At 30.9% G+C, this 16,782-nt stretch overlaps 1 protein-coding gene across 1 annotated transcript; it reads right to left on the reverse strand.

Annotated features, from left to right (window-relative positions):
* Positions 1 to 11,548: 11,548 nt before the first annotated feature.
* Positions 11,549 to 15,893, reverse strand: LOC108343444 (amino acid transporter AVT1I). Its single transcript, XM_017581739.2, has 3 exons — positions 15,500 to 15,893; positions 12,406 to 13,013; positions 11,549 to 12,280 (listed from the first exon to the last, which is right to left on the reverse strand). The coding sequence occupies exons 1-3, from the start codon at positions 15,696 to 15,698 to the stop codon at positions 11,765 to 11,767; spliced, it is 1,323 nt and encodes a 440-aa protein (XP_017437228.1). The 5' UTR covers positions 15,699 to 15,893; the 3' UTR covers positions 11,549 to 11,764.
* Positions 15,894 to 16,782: the final 889 nt, after the last annotated feature.

The following is a 16,782-nucleotide window of genomic DNA, read 5'->3' on the forward strand; positions in this document are numbered from 1 at the left end:
AAATATCTACGTCTATTTAAAACATATAGAAAAAAAACTGTGGATTAATATATAGAGAGAGGTGGAGAGATAGAATTTTTAACACCATAAACACCCTAAGAAGAGAAAGAAAAGTGATAAATATGATAAGTAATGTATGATACGTAAAATGCACAAAAAGATAAATATAAAAATAACAAATGTTAAGAAAGTTTTTCACATTATTGTTTGAGTCAACGTAATGGGAAAAAGTGATTTTACATTATGGTTGTTGACTAATCATTTATCTTTTAATCGTAATGTTAAATATTTTAAATTTTAAATTACTTTTATTAGTTTATTAATTAATTTGTAATGTCTTGTGTTTATGTAATATCATGGTTAACATAAGTTCTTATTTTTTCTTTTATCTTTTTATACAATCATTTCACTTTCATTTCTAATGGACTTAAACTTATAAATGCTAAATTATTAGTGTAAAACCAAACTTATTTAATGTCAAACTAACTCTATAAAAAAAGCACAAAACAAATATAGATTTACAGATTCAAACTAATAAAAATATTCATGTTTATCAGCTAGTTTTGAAGTTTTAAAAGCTACACAATCATTATTAAGCTTAAGATAAAAAAAGTCTATATATTATATATTAGCATTTGACTTTTGCTAAAATTTTCATCCCACGCGTTTTTTCTCCTTTGCCTTTGTCCCTAACACCAAGTCCCAGTTTTCTAATAATTATAGTTAATCATGAACATATACGAAAAATTCTACGTACGAAAATTGACTGCTTATACGTCACTCATACGTGGATGATTTTGAAAATTTGTATAGAAGCATATACAGAATTATTCTGCCATAGATGTTAAGCCTAACTTTTAGAGTGATGGTTAACTTGTTATCTAATTTTTGAAATGTGAGTGGGAGATATTTGAATAGTATCATTCTTTCATATGTTTTGTAAATCTACCTAAAAGATATGCTAGAGACATAACCTTTCAACTTTATAAACTTTTGCAATATTACTAGTTCACGTAATCTTGCAAGTATAAACTAACCAACATTAATTATTCATTACTAAAATAAATGTTTAGTTTATATAAAATTAAATTCATTTTCAATTTAAAATTTATAAAAATTAGTTTTCATTCCTCAAAAATTTAAAATTTTTCCTTATTATTTTAATAGTTCAGTAAAATGGTATTTGCACTCAAATTCTAACTTCATATATATTCTTCTTCTTCACATGGACAAAATTAAATATTATATAAAATAAAAGACTCATAAGTTTATTATTTTAAGATTTTGAATTAAAAATAATATCAAATATTTTATATGTGTTAGACTCAAGTTCCATATATGTATATGATGATTCTCATAAGAAAAAATCAAAATCAAGTGACTCTTTTAAATAATATATGATAGTGATTAGGACTTAATTTTAAAATACTTAAAATAGAAACTATTTATCCCCTGGAAAATGAATTTTGAGAATTATAAATAGTGATTTAATATTCGAGAGAGATATTAACATTAAATGGGTTAAAAGTCACATTTGTAAAAAAAACGAAAAAGTCAATAAATTTATATTTTAGAAGGATAAAACGTGAAAAACAAATTATATTGAGCAAATACAAAGAAACTAAAAATGTAGTTAAATCTTTAAATGGATGATGAGCTTCCTGGTAGCAAAATCCGTGGGTGAGTTTTTTTTTTTATTTATTTAAAATGAAAAAGGGGTAGTTAGGTGTTAATTTTTTGCCTAATTAAAATGTTGTCCCTATCATCCACGAGTGGAACATGGAGAAATAGGGCAAATGAAATTGATGGAGTGAAAAACAAGTAGGAACAAGATGTTGGGGTTGGATGTAGGAATGGGATGAAAGTTTTATACCAATTAAAAATAATAATAATTTATAATATATATGTAAATTTCATATTAAATAAAATAGATATATATATTGAAAGTTTTGTATCGATTAATGATATATAACATATTATTCTTTAAATATTAGAAAATATTGTAATTGGAAAAAAAAAGAAAAAATTAGTTGAACATTTAAATAAGATAATAGTTGAAATTTTATGAATCCACAAATTTGTAATAAACAATAAATGTTTAAAAGTTATCTTTTTCTTTTTTAGTTTTACATATGTTTTTCTCTTTTAGAAAAATATATGTTTTTGGCACTCAAACGAAAGAGTAATTATCATAAAATATTTTAACAAATTTATTCAGACACCCTAGCTTTTAATTAATGAATGTTCTTTTAATATTTTTCTGCAAACACTATGACATAATAACAATTCCACTTTCTTAGTGCCGAAAAACCAGCTTCACAACGACATCAGAATTACCAAGAAATTGATGCTCCACCCTGTAAATTAACTGAGTAATTAAACACTAATTAACCTAAATGAAGGTGGTGATGCCAATTTTTTTATAGCAAATAAAGATTAATTCTGTTCCGTTGAACAAGCCGTTCCCAAGCAAGATTAAATGGACCATATTTTATATATGTTTTTCTAGATTTGAAAATAATCTCTGACCCAAATATAAGAAAAATAATTGATTAAATTAGTTAATGCATTTTAAGTTCACTAGTTTAAATTTCAAAATGTTTTTTTCTCTCTCTCTAAAGTATACCTAATTAAAAGTTGACTTCGTAAACAAAAGTCAGAGAAAACAGAAATGTATAAGATTACATAAGATGAAATCGATAATATTTGCTAATAGGTCTACCATATATAATTACTTTTTTTTATTGTATTTGAGTTCAAAGAGAACATAAACTTCAACATATGTAACTATTTTTTAATAATGAAAAAAATATATCATGTTGTTTCCAAATAAAACTATTATAAACACAGTAACATTTTGCCAACCAACTAATACAATCTCTAACTAACAAATCCATGAGTTTTAACATGTGCAGTTTAAAATGTCTGAGAGCCACAAAATACAATAACGTGATGAAAATTTGTCGGTGAAGCATGTTTAATTACTTAATTTACTAATTAATTAATTAATTAGTGTTTATATATGTTGATGACCTTAGTGGATTTATCAGCGAATGGACAAGACAACCTCTTTGTTTTAGCAGAAAACGGCATACAACCTGTTCTGAATGCGTCGGCGTCACGTTAAGTTATCTCCACTCTATAGCCAAGTGCTTGCATTTCCATCACATCAAATTATTGTAATCTCAACATCATTTTGTTTTATATTTGTTTTTAGCTAGGAACAATATTATGCAGCTTGAGAAACCTTAATTAATTTCCTAACTAACACGGTTTGAATGTTCTAGTGCATCAAAATTTATTTATACAAAATTGATATATTAATTTATTAAGTCGTTGCATGTAATAAAAAGTAATACTTTAGCTTATGATAGTAAGGTCAAATAATTATTACAAAACACCTTTACAGTTTTTTTTTAAAGTCTTTTAGATAATTTTATCTTCGTTCTGTCTTCGTCTGCACTCTAACATATTCGGGTGTACCTGCCAAAGACACTCCGATACTTAAGTCAATAAATAGTTCGTACGGGATCAAAACAATAGTCTTAAATACACAATAAATACGACCACCTACCTCTTACCTTTAACCTCTAGAGAGCTTCTCCCTATACCACCACATTCTTCTCCCTACACCACCACATTTCTTATTTACCCTTGCATTTACTCTCTTGTTAGAGAGTTAAAAACGGTGGTTAAAAAAATTTGCTTTTCATCCAACTTTCAACCTCTTAATAAAAGTGGTCCCCACTATACATTCATATGCACCCCCACAAACGGAAATTACATTTGTTTCTCCTTCATTGTACTATTTTTCCTTCACTGCGTGTTGTTCGTTCTTGTGCTTCTCTGCTTGTTTGGAGGTACCAGCTTCCTAGAAGTGGTGCTAGAAGGTGGTCCGGTGGTAGTGGTGATGGTGGAAGAAGAGGTCTGATGGTGGTGGTGTTGCAGCAGGAGGAGAGATTCGTCTCAAATGCGAAAGGAAGAATGAAGAACTCTTCAGCGGGTATGAACATCCGTTGACGAGAAAACGAACATCAGTATTCGTTAAAGGACCTTCAGATTCCCCATTTTCGTTCCCCATCTCCGTTGAGGCCTTCAGCAGTTTCTCTTGTTTGTTTTCATTTTTACCGCACTACAAACCACATACAACAACAACACACCACATAACAACACATACACAGAGGTTAAAAATATACCTAAAGCAAACCTACATTAACGATCAAAAACCAAACATACCAATCAAAAACGAAATTATAATAACATGCATTAACAAAGAAGGAAGAACACACCAACCTGGATCGCAGTGTTTGTAAGTGTGGAACACACAAACGAAGCACCAAGCACCACACTCCTCTTCGCAAACGAACGAATGAATTCAATGAAAATGGGAAGGGATGGAAATGGATGCAATTGGAAATAGAAGAAAAGATGAAACAGATATGAAGAAAGGGAGGAAGAAAAGGAGAGAACGAAGAGGGAAAGAGAGAAATGAGCGAATGAGATGTGGGGTTGGAGTTGGAGGTGTGTTGTGGCACATGTGAAGAGAGAAAGGTAAAGTGAAAAAGTGAAACATTTTTGGGTTTTAAGGTAAAGTTAAAAAAGGTAATGGTAAAAGTAAATCATATTTTACTAAGGATACTTTTGGAAAAAAGAAAAATTGGGGAGGTGCAAGGAGAAGGATGTGGTGGTGTAGGAAGAACCACCCTAACCTCTATTTATAATTTTTGAGGTGGGCCTAAGATTAACAGAACCTTAATCACGGTCCAACCTCGGTCCATTACACTAATTAATACTTACATGTAAATATGCTTCTTAATGTCTCTTTAGTGAGAATGTTTTTGGAATAGGTCGTTCGGCCTCTGCTCATAGCAGGTCAGATGAGTCTTAAGTTTATTTTGGTTTCGTCTTGAGTATCTACTAAGTTGGGTCGTCCGTTTCTCTCTTGGCATGTATTGTCAATGGAATTGTCTTGATATTATTTCGTTTTTTCGAGAGTTAAACAGAATACCCTTTGGGTATCATATACTTAACGCATTTAGCTTCAATTCTTTTAGACGTTTTTTATTTAACAATCGTTTAGCATTGTGTCTCAGCGTTTTGACTTAGTTGTTTTTATGTTTCCTAAAATCTTAAGTGTTTTCTTAAGGTTTTTCCATGTTGGGGATTTTGGTTCTGAGTCTTATATTTCTTCCTATGATATTTCTAGATTATTATTTCGTTTAATGTTATTTGGTTAAACTTCAAAACATGAAAACGTTTAAGTATATAGATAATTTTGTCTTAAAAGACCTATGAAATGAATTCTCCTAATCTCCTCATCAAGTAAAATGAAAGGGATCTGATGGGGTCAAGGTTTGAAAGCAAAGCTATTGGACATATTTTGAACATCAGTGTTCATTCATGGAACAAAGCACCAAACCAATTCAGAGTATAGTACATAATACTACATATATTTAACAACGACACAACAAATTCTTCATCAGCCCCTTCATCAATAAATTCTTCATCATTCAAAAATACACAACTTACCTCCACAGCGGTCGCCTCCAATAGCCTTCATCACGATAATGGAAGCCTTCCTCATGCAACGACAACCCCTTCTTCACACATCCTTGGAATAGCCTCCTCAGATAACCGAAGCCCTTCTCAAGTCACGACAACACCTTCGTCATGCTTTGACAACACCCTCGTCAAGCAGGCCCTTCAAATACCACCCCTCCCTCACGAGACACGTCAACCATTATCTCCCTCAGATGCATTTCTTTCCCACGACAAATGCGTAATGGAGAAAGGAGAAGACTGCGATTGAGGAGAAAAAGAAACCAAGAATGGGGAATGTCGGACTTCAACTCCAATCACTAGTACAAAAATAATGTACAACGTCGAATATTTTTGGTCTTTCACGTCGAATTCGAGAACGACGTCATATTGAGAGACGTTAAATTGACGTCGAATTTAAAAAATTCGACGTTAATTTAACGTCGAATTTTGTCAATATACAACGTTAATCAATTTTTTTTATTTTTTTTTTAATTAATTGTAATTCTTTTTTACAACTCTACGAGACCTGAAAAGCATAACTATGAACGGTAATATAGAACCAACAACAAATAACAATAACAAACAACAAACAAGTTCAATCAAACAACAAACAAGTTCAACAAATAAGTTCTTCAAAACAAAAACAAAAACTAACATTTAAAAGGTGGGTTCATCGGAATAAAGTGTTGACACCAGTAAGAGAAAAAGCAGAATGCGCCTATGAAAGACAAGAACACGAAAATAATCGGTGAAAACAAAATAAGAATCATACCTAAAGTAGTTTATTAACATGCATTTGTATCAAATGAAAGAAAGATTACATGTGATGGTCGTCAAACTTCATTCGAGAAAAGTTTGAGCAGAGAAGAGGGTTCCGCGCACTAAGATAAAGTGAATGAATTTTCAATCTCCCACTCAAATTTTTATTGAATTGACTAACCTTTTGACGTCTAACTGATAACTTTTTGGCAAGTATACCAAATCGTTCCAAGTAATATATAGTAACTTCAGAGTATCGTTCTCCCAAAGGACTTGTGCAACACATGACAATTCTTCCTTTTATAACTCAATTAGACATCAAAATGCACAAAACAACACAAGAAACTTTTTTTGGTATTTTATCAAACAGTTGGTGTGCAAGGAATTATATTTAAAAGAAACTTTGTTGGAATTGGGTTTCATGAATCATATGAAGATAAAACTTTATACAATATATCATTATTTCATTCAAACATTCACATCAAGGCATACTAGCCCTAATCCCTTAGCAACTAGTTCTAAATTTATATATCAAAATGCTTCTCTTAGTCAATTTAACATACAATTTGCATTAAGTCTGATGCTAAAAATGACCAAGTTATTGAGTCTATCCCTAGATCCCAAATCACTTAGGTGCTTTATCTATGTTTATGTTCATGTTCAAAATTACTTTCCAGTAATTAAAGACATTCAAATAACATTATATTTCCATACAATGATAGTAAATTCAAGAAAGAGCATATGAACGAACAACGATATATTGAACAGGAAAATTACATTATAGTGAGTTCATTACATCCAATTCCAACGAAAGAAAAACTACTCCTAGTCATCTAAACATACACATTTGAAGCAATCCCTTGCAAAAATGGTGTCTTGATGCCTTGAAGTAGTCTCCGGAAGTTCCTGAGATGTTTTCATTTCTTTCTTTTGTCCGAAACTTCTGTCAGAAGAATGTTTCTGTCTTTCTGTCACGTCTTTTAAAGCCACTTAACTTCATTAATTTGCTCAGCGCACATGTACTGGTGCGCTATGCGAATTTTCTTAACTGCTGCACTTTGACTAATGTTATTCGCTCAGCGCACAGGTACTAGTGCGCTATGCGAATTTTCTTTTTCGGGCAGTGCGAATTTTGGCTTTCGCTTTGCGAAAATTGACTGAAAGAGTCCAAATAATACACTCTTTCCTATACAATATTTTACATAACAATCTACTCCCTATTACAACTTTTAACTGAGGAACAACATGAATAATTACAAGATTGAGCTCATTTATAAGTCTTAAAACAACTCTTTTTCACACTTATCACTAACGTTGAGGCATTCGACTTTTATATCCTTTTACGTCGAATTATAATTCTAAACGACGTTTAATAATTGCATTAATTTACAAAAATTGTCACCAGTCATTTTTAACATTGGCTATTGAGTGGTTAGACGTTGAACACGTGACGTTATATGTTTTTTTTCACTAGTAAATGGAGGAGTGTGGAAGACAGAATCGCAATGGTAGTAAGGGCAAAGGGTAGTAAACGAAAGAGAGAGATTACGGAGGAGAAGTTCTCGATATTGTGAAAGAAGGATATTTACTAAACTGAAATTGAGAGAGGAAAATCTTAATTTCTGATTTCATATACTTGATGTACATACCGACGATCACATTCCCTCGGTAATGACTAATGACCTTTACCGACTGTATTACCGACAGATATATTCGCCGATAACTTACCTACACTATTACCAATGCATATATCCATCGATAAGAAACAAGTATCATCGATAAATCTGTTGATAAATTGATTTAAATGTGGTTCATCATTTGGTAACTATCTATTGAAAATTAACCTCTTTTTTAGCAATGTTTGTTTATAAAAAATCATTTATCAGTTTTGAAAATAATATAAGAAAAAATATAATATTATTTATTTATTTAAAGAAACTAATTCAAATGATAAAAACAATTAGACTATATTAATGTTTGTCAAAATTGGTTAAATACTTTTAGATCAAAATTAATTAAAACAGAAGAACTCGTGAACATTAATTTAAATGTGAATTTGATTTTTATATTGAAAAAGTTAAATAAAATACAATAAAAAAATTATAAATGTTTTATATTGAATTAAAGATAAAAAATATTTAAATATTAGAAGAAAAATCATAAATTGAGAATAGTAAATGGGAGAAAGAAAGAAATTATAAATTATATGAATAAGTATTTCAAAATAATAAAAAAGTTATTTTTTCATTAGATGAAATTAGAGGCATTTTAACGTTAACTTAATAAATTTTTAAATTAAATTAATTTTATTATTAATGTAACATCCCAAAAATACAGCAATAAACTATATAATAGAATAATTACATTTAATAATATTTCAGTTCAGTCTTATACTAAAATGGAGCGAACGCTCATGGCCGAACGGCCTTACATAACAGAGTTATAAAAGTAACTAAACATGTTAAGAAAGTTTAACCGAACGGTTTACAAAACTCATATCGAACGATCAAAATGAAAACAAAAGGAGAGGTGATCGAACGACCACATTTCTATACTAAACTACTGACCGAACGTCCTATTGTTCGGTCTTCACTTCTACCTCTACCAAATTTTCTTCTTCCAGCAGCTCGTCGCCTTCTACTCACATCCACGCGGATGATCATTGCAATAATAAGGACGGACGTACAAAACAAGACATGACAAGAAAAACACAGGGTAAACTTATGTAATTTAATTCATGCATAAACATACATTTCAACCAATTCAACACACAAAGTACATTTCATCATACATATCATACGAAGCCTATTACTAGACTGACTGTCCGGACTGTATGGAATCAGTGTAGCTACGACGTTCGTGCACCCGGGTGATGTAGTAACTGGAATACCCTCATCAGTTGCCACCCGAGGTTAGTCCTATCTGTCCAAAGTAACCCTAAGGATTAGGACCCCTTGTCGTTCCCACACATGACCTACTCCCCTCTACGTGAGGACGAGTACTCACGGAACATCAGGATGAACTGCCAGCTTAGCATAACCACATTCATACTTTACCAATTTCAATATTCATTCATGAGTCGTTCCTCCCCGGAACGCTCGTCCAAAATCAACATTTTTCCATCCATATCATATTCTCTTTTATTTCATTAATTATCATCTCATTTAATATTTCACCCAAAAATTCGTTCGGATACAATTTACCGAACGTTCAATCCTGACTCAGAACGAGATCGCACAATTAGAGCTAGACCAAGGGGTCTCTAGTTCCAGAATGGATTTAGACCAAGAGGTTTACTATCGGTTTGAGAAAGAAACCGAGTACAATCATACATCACGAGAAATAAATAGAATGAACGTAAATTACAAAATGAGCCAATTAGATGAACTGACTCTTAAGAGTTCCAACCGAACACCTAAATAACTTTGCTCAGTACTAAGGCTTTAGGCCGAAACCAATGGACACAGACACTTCAAGATATTCAAAGAATAGTACGTAGAGGAATTTCCATGAAGAAACCGAACGCTTATGAAAACTTAGATTATTTAGGTTTAGTATCAAGAAATACGAATGCCAGTTAAAGACTGAACACTATAGTGAGCGAACCCTAGTGGGCTTGAACGAACGCTCTTATTATGAAGTTTAGCTTGAGGAGTTAGAACGAGTGTCTGGTGTAAGACCAAACACTTGTTTAGGACGAACACTTGGTATAATACCTAGTGCTACTAAACCTTAAAGAAAGGGTCTTGATAAATATACCAAAATATTATTGAAGTAGTGTTTAAGAATAACTAGAATATACAAATACATATATATATATATATATATATATATATATATATATATATATATATATATATATATATATATATATATATATATATATATATATATATACTTAAGCTTATCACGGAATATCGAGACATAACCATGTTTTGGCCGAACGCTCAAACATAGTATTACAACACGAAGACACTCGCACTTAACTAGGATTCTTCCCAAATGAAAGAATCCAATTCTAACCAAGTTCACTTAGAAAACCGAACGGTCAAAGACTGTTCAGTAACGAACATATACTATCTTAGGGGAATTTCATATTCAGAATTCATATATATTCAAACTCATTTCTTAACATATAACTTCATAACTTTACACATTCATATCATAATCACTTTCATATTTCATACCATCCAAACATAGAGATTTCATACATTTCATGCATCATAACATAACTCAATCATTTTTCATATCAAATCATCTAGTCAACGAACGTTCATACAGTACATAATCATGTAAATTAAATTAATAAGCTTCTCTTACCTCTAGCGTGAACGAACGTCCTAAAGACAGATTTTGGTTCGCCTGATTACAGATCTTTCTACTCTCAACGCTCAACAACTCTTCAAACTAAACCAAACAACATAAAATTAATAATGGTTCAGACCAGATGACAGCATGCAACCAGAAATTGGTTTGCATATACCAGAAAACGATCGGCTCAGATAAGGAGACTTATCGGTTTCAGAACTCGAAACTGTTCGGTTCAAAATGAAGCTCTGGACGTTGGAAGTGTTTCTACGGTGCCTAAACGGTGATCGGAGAAGAGAAATGGTGAGTTTTCTTAGAGAGAAGGGAGAACTTTTAGTGAGAAGGAGGAGAAAATGAGAAGTTCAGTGTTTTTGGGGAAGGGTGCATGCAGAGAGAGTGAGACGGAAGTTTCAAAAAATTCAGTTTTGTTTCCCACGTCAAAACGAACGTCCGCTCATCTACTGACACCTATCTTCCACTATCTGATTTCCAAATCCTCGTTGCTTAACACCTGGCGTCCGTTCAGAGAGGTTTTGGATGCGTTTTAATGAGGTCTGACAATTAGAATTAGTTTAATTGACTTAAGTATAAAATAAATAAAAAAATTAAAAATTACGAGTTAGCATCAATTAAATCGATTTCGATAATAAGTAATTTTAATTTTTAAATTTTATTAAATGAGTACCAAAACAATTCTAAGTAAAGTCTATTAAACATTGTAGTAAGAGTTCATTCTTGGTGTAATCATTACTATTATCATCCTGTTAAAACCGATTCTAAATTTTAGAAATTAATTAACCGGATTATTGTAGTGAATTATTTAGAATAACGTCTCACAATTTGTTTTTTAAATGAATACCCAAAAATTAAAAAAAAAAGGAAAAGAAAATGTCACACCAAAACTCTTCCCCAATTTTACGTTTTATATTAATGTAAAATCTCTAACACAATCTGATTATCTCATTCAGAAAAACACACTCTGCTACAAAAACAATCTCTGAAACATGTTCAAATGACAAGAAGATGCATCCGACAAAGATTATGCCTCAAAAATGTGCAGACAAGTTTTCTAAGTATTGACAAAAGCACATCTTTACACACTCAAATAGAAAGAAATAAAGCAGCTTCGAAAACGAACCATCCAATCCATTAACACTTACAAGTTATGAACTATATCTACAAGAGATGTATAAGTACCGACAACAGCAATAGTAACCCCCAATACTATTATTGAATAGTTGATGATCATTTCAGAGCCAAATGTCTTGTATGCTCCTGAAATCTTCAAGTAGCACACTGATGGTACTAAAATTGAAGCTGACACACTTAGCAATGCCCCAATCAGTGACATCAGATATCCAAACATTGGTATGGCCACAGCTACAATTAGAGAGCTTACGAGAATGGAGGTGCTAACAAATGTGTGTGTGAATCTTTTGTTGCAGTGCCATGAAATCTTGTTTTTCACAGCATTTATTACTGGGGTAAGCATCAATGCATACTTCGTTATAGGATTCACCAAGGTCGTGAATATTGCCACATGTGAACTGAACTTGCTTGTTGGTAGGTTCAATGTCACCTGTGATTCAACCTCTTCTCCAAACATTAGGTACCCCAAAACACCTGCTGCTGCATAACCAAGAGTGCATACTGAAAAGCACGTAGACAGAACCTGCAAAATCAGATAACCACTAATTCGTGTTTCTTTAAGAATGTTGGGTCTTCCAACAGAACATTTATTTAACATGAGAGTATGTAAGTGGTGCAAGAGAACTACCAAAGTTGTTGTGTTCTTACCTTGGAGAACTGAGTTTTGTCTCTCATGGAATTGTAGAGAGTGGGAAGAATAGGATGTGCACTATAACAGAAGGCATATAAACTGGCAGCAGCAGGTATTCCGGTGAATCTGAAGAGTTTTCCCTTTGCATGAAATCCAGTGCCATCAATGGTACCATTCCAAAACAGAGAGAGGAGGAAGATGGAAGAAGCCAAAGCCCCACTTGCAGACACATAAGACAGCATGCTCAAATCCTCTAACAGAAGACTGGGAAGAATAACAAGGGCAGCAACTATGGTAAAAATTGTTGCACCACCAATTGTAACCCCTGCAAGGTTAACTTGGATATTTGGTACTAATTTGTTAAGATTGTCACCCTCTAATATCAGAAAGCCTGTTACAACCAGATAGAGCTCAGAATTCATGGCGATCGATACCATTAGCCTCCCCTTGTATCCAAATGCACGTTGACCTATGTCAGGGAAGGTTCTGATATCAGGGTCCATGTCCATGCATCTTTTCACCAACATCCCAGTGTAACAACAAGCAATGGCTATCACAAATAGTAGTGATATGCTTAACCATCCACCAGATGCCAGAGCATAAGGCATCGAGATAATACCAACCCCTGACACCATCGCACCACAAATCACTCATGTAAGCTTCCATAAAAAAGAATGATACTTTTCTACACATTATCATTTCTCACTTTTTCTCTCTTCTTTTCTTAAAATATACAAAAAAGTTCATTTTTTACTAGTATTTAATTATCACGGTTTTCTTCTTCTTCTATAGTCCTTAAATTATTGAAATTTAGTCGCTCTATTCATACATTTTATCAGCATTGATTGAGTTTTTTGGATGCTTATGTAAAGTTTTACACTACAATACATTGAGCTTTACTTTGTCCACATCATTCTTCATCTAAAGAGTGTTACTTGACCAATAAAATTAAATATAATTTTGAAAACAATCCTTATAAAGACCATAAATTTATTCATAATATAATAACATATAACTAGATGAGAATATCTTTTAAATAGATTTGATTATTTTACGATTTTGTTTTATTCATTAACACGTTATACTGTATGATGAATAAAAAAATACATTCACATGGATGTAAATTCTTGTACCAAAAAATGGGTATATGTTAAATTAATTTATTAAAGAAAAAATATTATAAATATAGTTTTTACACTATTAGTCAATAAAAATTATTATAGATGTAATTCTTAAAGTATTTGATAAGAAACAAATTAATCATATATATACAACGTGTTAAATAGCACGTGGTCTAAACATGAAACGTAATTTGTTCACACGGAGAGATAAAATTGATATATTAGTTTTTTAATTTAATTTTCAAACACACTAATAATACACATAATTGTTTACAGTCATCCAATTATGAAATGTTATGTATTGGTATTTCTAATTTCTTTTTAAAGTCATATTTACAATATGTTATGTATTCATATTGAAAGGGATTTATATTATCAGTGTATTTAATTAATTGTCTGTAGTTGGAAGGGGAACTTCACAAATCCTGTCCATTTAATTTATTATAAATTTATATCTAAAATTAAATCTAATAAAATTCCAACGGTTGGATTTGTAACTGTACAGTGTGCAGCATACTTCAAACTTTAGAGATAATGGAAAATAGCATTTATGTATCACTGAAACATCTGTAACACAAAGTCACGTGAGTGCTTATTCTGTGCTAAATGAACACATAGAAAAGCTACATGTGTTACATGTATGGACAAAAGTCAAAACCAGAGCAGGTATATCATAAAACAAAATTATTATAATTTTTCTGTAATATTTTTTTATTAATTATTGTATTTACTATATACAAATATTTTATGTTTTAGAATAATAAATATTATTATTTTCATTTAATTCATTTTACAGCACTTATTAAGATGATATTATGAAAGGATTCTGCATTATTTAATAACTTTAATTATCAATTTACACTTTTTCTCAGTTTAAAATTATTACACATCATATAATTTTAAGTTTTATAATAATTATTTCAAAATTCATAAATTACATTTAATTATTTAATTAATAGTATATAAAAACTTAAACTATAACATTGTATCCAGATCAAACTCTGAGTAGGGATAAGAATTTATGACATTACTCAGATTAACTTAATCTGACTGAATATTTCTTATTATATAATTTAGAGTAATTTTTTTAATTTATAATTCAACCAGTAAGTTAAAAAAAACAAACAAAAATTAAATTTTAATTTATAAGTTAACTATTTAAGTAAATAGGCAAAAATATTGTTTATAGTATATTGTTTTACTGGATTTTTAAAGTGATGCGAACCAAAAATAAATATACTTTAGTGCCTATGATTGAGGCCTTTAATATGTTCATCAGAATGTATGTTTATCAATTTACACTTAAAGAGTACCTCTAGAAAGATTTTACATCTATTTTAAATAAAATTATATACTTTAAGAAAAAGTCAAGTTCAAAAACTAAAAGCAGATGCCATGTAAATAAATAATCATTTATTGAAATTTTCATAAACAATGTCTATTTAGAGTTCTCCAACCCAATATTCTTTCCCTTATTATAGTCAAGTAGTTACAGAAGCAAAACTTTCTAACCCAGAATCTGATGATTTTTTTTTCCCAGATTAAAAACTTCCAAAAGCAAAACTTTCACACCTCCTTCTACTATTGGAGAAATCTTAAGTTTTAATTATAATTAGCAATAGTTTAATATACGTCTAAAATCTTCAGACGTTTTTAGACAGAAAAAAGATGCTCACCCAAGATGCATTTTCCCTCACTGTCAGACAAATAACCATGAAAAACTCTAAAAAATGTTATCAGTTTTTAAGGCATTCATGTAGCAATAAGATCTTCGATCCTTAAAGAAAGCAAGATACCAAAAAGGACCAAAACTCAAGAAAAAGAAAGAAAGAAAGAGTGCATATGTATCATCGTGTATATATGGTATAACAATGATTCTGCAACCCACCAAATAGAATCTAACAAGATTCAAACTTTCATTAAAAAGGAGCATTTTTTAATACATGTGAAACGAAGAAAGAAAGAAAGAAAGAGAGGGCATGCAAATTACCTGAGAGGGCATTAATGAGATTGAAGCAGGTCTTGAAAAAGGAGGTGTTACCCTCATGAGATGTGTGCAGATCCCAAGTTTTGGCACCCAACACCTCATCTGAGCCGTTCAATCGGTGCACTCTTTCATCTTCCAAAAGGGGTATGGTGATGATGGAGGAGCATCTGTCACCTTGCTCAGTACTACCAGCCATGGACATGAAAACCAGCTTGTGTGTGTGTGTGTGTATATATATATATATATATATATATATATATATATATATATGTTTCAGTGTTTGTGAGTACAACGAGATTGTACTCTCCCTGTGTTTCTGGTGAGTCTCACGCAGAGAGTTCAAAGGTTTCTTCTCTTCTTTTTTTTCTTCTGAAAATGTTTACACAAAAGGCCCTTTTAAAATAATTCTTTGTATCTATCCAAGAAAATTCTGTGATGGCTGGTCTGTTCATAGGGACTCGAGTTTCAAAATTGTTTAACTTTTATGCACTTGTGGTTTAAATTTATCTCTTACATTCTGAACCACTGAAGAGTGTCTTTAATTATAACTTTTTAAAGTATTATGGCATTTAATGAAAAATTATCATGATAATAATACTTAAGGAAAGTATATGAATATTGGGTGACAATATTTCAAGACTAGAAATTATATTTTAACATCATATATTAAATAGTTACTATATTTTAATAATATAATAATGTGTATAATTTAATTTAAAAAATGAAAATATAATTAAAATACTAATTATGTACAAAAATTAGTTGTTTCCTTATAATGGGGCGTCAAGATGGGGAATGTTCTCACAAATTTGATTGATCTGATTTGTCTATAAGGAAGTATTTATTTTATATCTTTTTATTTATTTTACTTCCCAAAATTGTTATGGTTCCCTTGTCAAAATATTAATGTTCTTTAAAAGATTTGATTAATTTGATTTTTTTAAAATTACTTTACAAAATAAATATTATTCCGAGTAATATATTTTAATTTGGTTATTACCATATTGAACGGGATTCTTAACTTAACACTGTCATAAAATGAGTAAAGACTAGACTTCGTATTGTTTGAAAAAACACATTAACATTGTCATAAATGTAACTTTTCAAAGACTAAAGTTTATGTTGTTTGAAACAGATCATGAAAGATACCGAACCAACTAGAAGCATCATGCAAAGTTAATCACATGTATGACTTGGACTTACTTTTTTTGTTAACTACATACACCGGAAAGTGTAGAGAGAAATGAAAGAAACATGTTGCAAAAAGTAGAATGTTGATTTAAACA

This window comes from Vigna angularis, chromosome 6, assembly GCF_016808095.1.
Source record: "Vigna angularis cultivar LongXiaoDou No.4 chromosome 6, ASM1680809v1, whole genome shotgun sequence".
Classification (NCBI taxonomy): domain Eukaryota; kingdom Viridiplantae; phylum Streptophyta; class Magnoliopsida; order Fabales; family Fabaceae; genus Vigna; species Vigna angularis.

Coding starts and splice junctions, on each gene's coding strand:
- LOC108343444 (XM_017581739.2), bottom strand. CDS start 15,698: ATGTCCATGGCTGGTAGTACTGAGCAAGGTGACAGATGCTCCTCCATC. Junction 13,014..15,499: donor TCTCATTAATGCCCTCTCAG/GTAATTTGCATG, acceptor CGATGGTGTCAG/GGGTTGGTATTATCTCGATG. Junction 12,281..12,405: donor ACAAAACTCAGTTCTCCAAG/GTAAGAACACAA, acceptor CTGATTTTGCAG/GTTCTGTCTACGTGCTTTTC.